This window comes from Octopus bimaculoides, chromosome 18 (genome assembly GCF_001194135.2).
Source record: "Octopus bimaculoides isolate UCB-OBI-ISO-001 chromosome 18, ASM119413v2, whole genome shotgun sequence".
NCBI lineage: Eukaryota > Metazoa > Mollusca > Cephalopoda > Octopoda > Octopodidae > Octopus > Octopus bimaculoides.
Window position 1 is genome coordinate 48456439 of NC_068998.1, and position 8767 is coordinate 48465205.

The 8767-nt window shown below is 36.1% G+C and overlaps 1 protein-coding gene across 3 annotated transcripts in view; it reads right to left on the reverse strand.

Moving 5' to 3' along the window:
• Nucleotides 1-8767, reverse strand: part of LOC106877914 (inositol polyphosphate-5-phosphatase A) — a 158401-nt gene that overhangs the window by 21727 nt on the left and 127907 nt on the right. For all 3 annotated transcript variants that reach the window (XM_014926984.2, XM_052974558.1, XM_014926994.2), the window contains exons 9-13: nucleotides 7777-7840; nucleotides 2955-3010; nucleotides 1452-1536; nucleotides 895-987; nucleotides 360-437 (exon numbers count right to left, since the gene is read on the reverse strand). In XM_014926984.2, the coding sequence (XP_014782470.1) occupies nucleotides 360-437; nucleotides 895-987; nucleotides 1452-1536; nucleotides 2955-3010; nucleotides 7777-7840 (376 nt within the window). The remainder of the gene's footprint in view (nucleotides 1-359; nucleotides 438-894; nucleotides 988-1451; nucleotides 1537-2954; nucleotides 3011-7776; nucleotides 7841-8767) is intronic.

Sequence of the window (8767 nt, forward strand, 5' to 3'; positions counted from 1 at the left end):
GGGGGGGGGGGGGATATTACCTTACATGGAAACAGGTAACAGTTGGTGGAAGGAAGGGCATCCAGCTGTAGAAAATCTGTCTCAAATAAACTCACTCTGACCCATGTAAGCATAGAACGGGGAAGTTAAACGATCAAAGAAAACTCCGAATGACCCATCCTTGTTTTCTTTGTATCGTCTTATCTGGATGTTTTGTTGTCCCTTTTTTGTATCACCTAACTGTCTGGATGTTTTGCATTCTTGTCCCCTTTTTGGTATTCCTTTAATATATATAGACACACACACACACACATATACACACACACACACACACACACAAACATGGAGATACACATATGAACATATAGTTATATACTTACCATGTTATTTTTGTTATAAAAGAATTCTGTGTGTTTATCATGATAATTAAACTGTTTGCTCTCCACAGTCAGTATGGCCTGCAAAAGGATGTTAAAATATTTTTTAAAAAATATGGAAAAATAGCAACAATTACAAAACAACTAAAAAGGGTTTTCAAGAAAAAAAAATATACGGAAGAAAAGTATGCAAGTGTATATACAGGGTGGCCCAAAAGTCTCAGAGGGGTCTAAAAGTTTAATTAATTTGTTTTAATCACATTTTTTTATATTTGTTATTCACAAAATGTGATTCTTCACTTCTAATCATCATCATCATCATCATCGTTTAACGTCCGCTTTCCATGCTAGCATGGGTTGGACGATTTGACTGAGGACTGGTGAAACCAGTGCTAAGTTACTGTAAATTTAAAACAGCATAAATGAATTATTAACACTTTTGTAAATTTTGGGCCACCTTGTATGTATGTATGTATGTTTACACAAACACATACACTCAATGTGGCAACATATATTCCAGCAGCTTCTATGGACTTACTTTCTCATTGTTGTCTGCTTCTATGTAGACAATTTTGGCCAACTGGTCCTTCTTGCCTTTGGTATGTTGAGGGAGAGTTTTGTCTGTTAATTCCTGCAATATGTAGAGATATGGTAGTGATAGTACAATATATAGGTATATATGTGTGTATGCATAAAAAGTTTGAAGAACTCTAGTTTTTTGCATTCAGATTACTCTGTCGAATATAAATGCCTATTTACTCACATCACTTTGAATTAATCAGGATTATCAATTATATTTGATCAATGTGATCATATATTTTTAGAATGACATAGTAAGATAGGTGTGAGAGGTAAGCTCTGGCCAGTTTGAATATTTCTAGTCTAAATTCAAAAAAGTTAAGGCACAAGTTAGCTCCTTGTTTGAGAAGGAAAGTGAAAAGGTTTGAAATTATTTCTGGATACTACACATCATTTGATTCCAAAGATTTATGGATTATCTAGAATTTAGGAGAGCTGGAATCAATTTGAGAAACAAACCAGGTTAGATCAGAACATTTGGGACAAATTACAAAAAAAAAACAAAAAAAAACATACCTTGATTAATAGATGTGAATCCAGTCGGAAGTTGAAGTCACCAAAAATAAACATTGGTAATTTTTCATATTTATCTTCCTCGAATCTGGAAAAAGAAAAAAAATGTTAAAAAGGAGTGAAAAAAACAAACAAATTTCCAAAATGATGTATATAGAAAGGTAAATTATTTACAAGTAAATATTTTGGTTTTTGTCATCGTTTTATATTCTTGATACACTCAGACAATAATTCTTTTCTCTAATGAGTTTGTATATGTTTGTGTGATCGTAATAATTATTTTTAACAAAACAGATAGAATATGGATGGTAAATCAAATTAATACACTCGTCAATGTTATCTAATGCCTATCTTTTGAGATGTGACATCAATCATCGTTTGTTACTGAAAGATCGCTGGTTAGTTTACATATAGTTACTGCATTAACACTGGGTAAAAATTTCTTAATATAAATAAATAAAGGACATGTATAAACTGTTAAATTAAGATGTGGATTTATAATATACCTTTCAACTGCAGTCGTTTTATAGTCTTGATACACTTATGCAATAATTATTTTTTCTAATGAATTTGTATGCTTGTGTAGGTGTGTGTGATTGTAATGAATATTTTTAACAAAACAGATAGAATATGGATGGTAAATCAAATTAATAGACTCGTCAATGTTATCTAATGGTTGTCTTTTTGAGATGTGATATTGATCCTCGTTTGTTACTGAAAGAACACTCGTTCACACATACATTCACATACTTCCCTTGTGCACCCACACACATATACACACACTTTTTTTTTTTTTTTTTTTTTTGCACTGTAGAATTTCCATCATCCCAATACCGGTTTACCATCACCCCTTCCTTCCTTCCTTCCTTATTCATCTATCACTCCTCCCTATCTCATATGTTGTGACGGAGAAAAACACAAGATTATTATTATTATTATAGTAGATTCTGTGCTTAAAAATGCCCCTCATACTTTCATCATCATCATCATTATCATCGCTTAATGTCCGTTTTTCATTCTGGCATGGGTTGGACAGTATATTGTCACTGCTACATGAAAGAGTTGATGGCAAAAAAGGAAGGCACATGGCTCAGTCGTTAGAGCATCGGGCTGACAATCATGAGATAGTGAGTTCAATTCGTGGACCAGGCTGTGTGTTGTGTTCTTGAGCAAGACACTTTATTTCACGTTGCTCCAGTTCACTCAGCTGTAGAAATGAGTTGTGATGTCACTGGCGCCAAGCTGTATCGGCCCCTTTGCCTTTCCTTTGGATAACATCAATGGCATGGAGAGGGATATAGTAGTGGTGAGAGGAGAATACAGCAGTAGTGATAGGGGGGAAAGAGTGGGGTGTATTATAGTGGTGGGGGTTATATAGTAATGGTGTGAGTAGCCAAGAGACTTCAAACTATACAACATAATCATTAGCAATGAGACCTTACAACTAGTAGCAGTGGTAGCAGTGGTGGTGGTGGTAATAGTTGTAGTGTAGGTGGTGGTACTTACCGTTGTAGTGTGTGCCGTAGCGCCTCTTTTCTGTTTCCACAATATACGGAGGGACTCTGAAATATCAAGACAATAAGGAATAGTGACATTGAAAAGAAGGGGTCAGTTAGGAAATAGGTCAGGTTTAGTGGACAACCTGACCCCTCCCCACAGAGCTGAACATATCAAACCTTCATAGCCATTCACAATGGAAAAGAATACCATAGCAACAGAAATTAAGGGTCGGGGAGAGAGACTTAAAATTTTGGCACAAGGGAGGGGATAAGTAGATTACATTGACCCCAGTGATCAACTGGTACACTTTTTATTGACCCCAAAAGAAATGTTAACTTTGGCGGAATTTGAACTCAGAATGTAAAGATGAACAAAATACTAAGCATTTTGTCTAGTGTGCTAACAGTTCTGTCAGCTTATCATCAATCATTTTGAATCCAAGTTTTGTCCCCATCAACGGGGGTGGCCAGATCTACCTCAGTGCCATAGCAACCACCCTCACACCATCTCACCATCTTACCTGGTTTTGGGCATCCTCCCTTCTCAAGTCAACCCTCCCAATCTCTCCTTCTACCTGTCCCCTCCACATTTTCCTTGGTCTACCTTAATAATAATAATGATCCCTTCTACTAAAAGCACAAGGCCTGAAATTATGGGAGGAGGGGCTAGTTGATTATATCAATCCCAGTATGCAACTGGTACTCAATTTATCGACCCTGAAAGGGCTGAAGGCAAAGTCAACCTCGGCAGAATCTGAACCCAGAACATGCAGATGAAATGCTGCTAAGCATTCTGCCCAGCATGCTGATGGTTCTGCCAGTTCACCGCCTTAATGATAATAATAATAATAATAATAATAATAATAATAATCCTGTCTACTAAAGGCACAGAGCATGGGAGGGGACTAGTCAATTACACCAACCCCAGTATTTTACTGGTACTTAATTTATCTACTCCAAAAGAATGAAAAGCAAATTGCTGGAATTTGATCTTAGAATGTAAATGCAGAAGAAATGGTGCGAACCATTCTATCTTGTATGCTGCTCGAAATGAAGAGTAGATAGACAGTCGACAACTGATGAAGGGTTGTTCTTTGTATTACTGGTCCTGTTTTCCATTTTTCTCTCGTTGTTTGTGACGTCCTATACCCATATATGCATATATATACTTTTTACTCTCTTTTACTTGTTTCAGTCATTTGACTGCGGCCATGCTGGAGCACTGCCTTTAGTTGAGCAAATCGACCCCAGAGCTTATTCTATCAGTTCTTTTGCTGAACCGCTAAGTTACGGGGGGCATAAACACACCAGCATTGGTTGTCAAGTGATGTTGGGGGGACAAACACAGACACACAAACATATACAAACACACATATATATATATATATATATATATAGATATACATATACATACATATACGACGGGCTAGTCCATTGCAGAGTTACCCATAGAGAAATGGGTACTGAGTGGACAAGAGCAAAGAACACAATGTGCTGCCCAGTCAGGGAATTGAAACCACAATCTAGCAGTCAAGAGCACGACATTATAACCACTAGGCTACACACACACACACATGGAATTTGCACATTTTCTGACTGTCATTAGGCGGCCACTGAAATGAGTAGAAACACACACTGAATCCAAGAAGCAATATATTTACAGAGAGGGAGACACAGATACAATCTACACACACACACACACACTGTAATATATATATACACAAACTGTGAGCCTCTGGGAGGGGGCTGAAATTCATGTGTGGGCTATCCTGGTCCCCTTGAATGCTATCACTACATGGATGATTTGAGAACAAAGTTGGGCCCTGGGTCCTGATAATGCACACATTGTAAAATATTTACATATTTTTTTTATTTATATAAATACACATCCTTTATTTCTTTTGTCTCCATCAGAAACACCATTAGTGTTGTTGTTGTTAATATTATTATTATTAATGTGGTTCACATTGTTGTTGTGATAGTGTTGGTGGTAGTAGTGGTAGTGGTGGTCGTTTATCAACATCGAGACCAGAAAGTGGTGCAGTGATGGTCAACAAAACCAAAAGACAAGCTAACATACATATCAAACTTGACCGTTGACCATTTGCTGTTCTGGGGGGAGAAGATGGTTGTTGTCATGGTGGTGGTGGTGGTGGTGGTGGGACGGGCCGAATATAAATGAAACAGAACAGTCATTGATGAAAGCCACATAAACATATAAGTATACACACACACGGGTGTATATACATATATATATACTCACACATACACATTATATATGTGCATTATATAATAAATAACTATATCTATGCATGTGTGTGTATATATATATGTGTGTGTGTGTGTGTGTGTGTATTATATATTATATATATATGTGTGTGTGTGTATTATATATATATGTATGTGTGTATTATATATATAAATATATATATATATATATATTATATATGTGTGTGTGTATTATATAAGTATGTGTGTATTATATATATATGTGTGTATTATATATATATATGTATTTATATATGTATGCATACTTATATACATATACAGTCACACAGAAACACACATATGTACATACATGAATATACACATAAAAATACACACACACACACACACACACGCATAAATGAAAACTATCCTTTTGTCCACAACTTTATTCCATAATAATAGAAACGGGTTGGTTTGACCAGAAAGAAAAAGATTGGGTGTATATAAATAACTCTGTATGTATTTATGAATCTGTGTGTGTGTGTGTGTGTATGTGTGTGTGTGTGTGTGTGTGTGTGTGTGTGTGTGTGTGTGTGTGTGTGTGTGTGTGTGTGTGTGTGTGTGTGTGTGAGATTTATAGGAAAAAAATGAAACGACATCAAAGCTATCAAGATACACACATATATTACACACAAACACATATATATATATACATATATATATATATACACACACACATACTATATATGCAGATGCATATATATATATATATATATATATATATATATATATATATATATATATATACATCTTGTTTCACAACTGATCATGTTTACTCAACCCTAATTAACGAATGTAAAGAAATACAAAAAATATCTACACCCACACACACATATATATATACACACATGTGCGTGAGTGTATGTATATACATGTATATATATATATATATATATATATATATATATATATACACATATATATGTATACATATGTATATATACATGTGTATGTATATATATACATACACATATATACAAACCTTCATGCACACGCATAGAGACACACCAGGTGTGTGTGTATATTCACACATATTTGTATATAGGACCACAGTATACATTTCTACAAATATAACATCTACACACGTGCACACACACACACACACATCATTACACTTATTAAGTGTTGTGTATGTCTATATGTATGTATGCATGTACATACGTAGAAACTGTGTGTGTGTTTATTTATATATATAATATATGTATACACATGTGTGTTTCTGTGTGTTTATATATATAAATGGGTCTGTGTGTGTACATATATATATATATATATGTGTGTGTGTGTGTGTGTGTGTGTGTGTGTGTTGTAAAACAAAAAATACAAGAACACAAATCACACAGTAAGACCCAATAAAAACAGAGAGGGAAAAAAAGTCAGCTCTTTTCAATCGAGTAACATAAAAAAATGTGTTGTGAATGTATTTTTTTCGCCATGAAAGAAGATCAGTAGTGGAGTCATTTATCTGATTCTAACAGAACACATCTTGTAGGAACAGAAAACTACCCCCCCCCCCCCGCCACCACTACCGCTACCTCCAATACAACAAACAACCACAAACAGCCCCCAATACCATAAGCGACCACAATTATTATTTTCAACACCGCAACCACTACTAACGCTGTTACAGCAACTCATACAAACCGCACACCGCATGCCAACGCTACAATAGCAATCGCAACAAAACTTTTACTAACCACGCACCACGACCACCTCTACTACTACTACTACTACTACTACTACTACTACAACCAATGTTACATTGGCGCAACAACATTGTCATTATTAGCCACTACAATCACAGTCACCATATACTACTACATAAACTACACTGTGTCATCACTACCACTACCAACAACAGCAGATACATTGCACTTCATATAATGAATAGTTGATGGACTTGCTAGAAACAGCAGTCAAATATTCCCCCGATCCTATTGCACAGTGTCAAAAGAGGGAAGAACACACTGAGTGAGAGAGTGAAAGAGAGGGGGAGAGAAAGAGAGAGAGAGAAAGAACGAGAGTGAAAGAAAGGAGAGAGAGAGGGAGAGAGAAAGAAAGAAAGAAAGAAAGAAAGAAAGAGAGAGGGGTAGAGAGGGAGAGTGAGAGAAAAGAGAGAAAGAGAGAGAGAGAAAAGAGAGAGAGGGAGAGAGAGAAAAGAGAGAGAGAGAAAGAGGGAGAGAAAAGAGAGAAAGAGGGAGAGAAAAGAGAGAAAAAGAGAGAAAAGAGAGAGAGGGGGAGAGAGAGAAAGAGAGAGAGGGAGAGAGAGAAAGAGAGAGAGGGAAAGAAAGAGAGAGAAAAGAGAGAGAGAGGGAGAGAGAGAAAAGAGAGAGAGAGAAAGAGGGAGAGAAAAGAGAGAGAGAGAAAAGAGAGAGAGAGAAAAGAGAGAGAGAGAAAAGAGAGAGAGAGAAAAGAGAGAGGGAGAGAGGGAAAGAAAGAGAGAGAGAGGGAGAGAGAGAGAAAAGAGAGAGAGAGAGAGAAAAGAGAGAGAGAGAGAGGGAGAGAGAGAGAAGATCCAACTTGGGATGGAAGGAGGATAGAATGAACTTTGTGATACTTACATTTTGCATTGCAATAATATTTGAAGCATCATGGAAAAGATGAATGTTACATAGGTCGAATGCACTGAAATAGCAAACAGATGAGGGTTGGCAACAGGAAGAGCATCAAAGTCAAAAAAATCTGGTTCTATATTTAAGAGATGAGGAATTATGTACATTATTTACATTTGACGGATATTTGTCCTCAACTTGTTGTCAACACAACATTTTGGCTGAAATACCCTCCAGCCTTCATCAGGTGTCTTGGGAAATTTCAAACCTGGGTTCTCATTCCTAAGGTATTTTTCGATGTTATTTTTATTATTATGCCCATGGGCATATGGCGTAGTGGTTAAGAGTGTGGGCTGCTAACCCCAAGATTCCGAGTTCGATTCCAAGCACTGACCTGAACAATAATAATAATAACATTGAAGAATACCTTAGGAATGAGAACCTAGGTTCGAAATTTCCCCCAAGACATCTGATGAAGGCTGGAGGGTATATCAGCCGAAACGTGTTAACAACAAACAAGATGAGGACAAATATCCGTCAAATGTAAATAATGTAAATAATAAAGAAAATCTGCCTCCATGGAAGAGTGAATGTAAAAATGTTGATGATCATACAATACACAGACACATAGGTACATTTTTATATATTTTTGAAAACATATAGACATAGATATACACACACACACATACAGACAGGCTGTGGAGTTGAAGTTTAGGAGTCAGAAACAATTAAGGGGGAGTCGGTAAAACTATACCGACTCTGACTCACAGTACCTTTATTTTTTTATATAAACCTATATAACCTATAGGCATACTCAAAGTACAAGCGTACACATATGCTTTATGAGATATGCAGACCACAATCACTTGATTACATAAAGAGGAGTTGGAGGTACCAATCGTACAGGAGTCAGAGTCAGAGTCGAAGTTTTTGTTTTGACTCCACAGCCCTGCATACAGACGTGATATATATTATGCATGTCAGAATAAGTATATATATA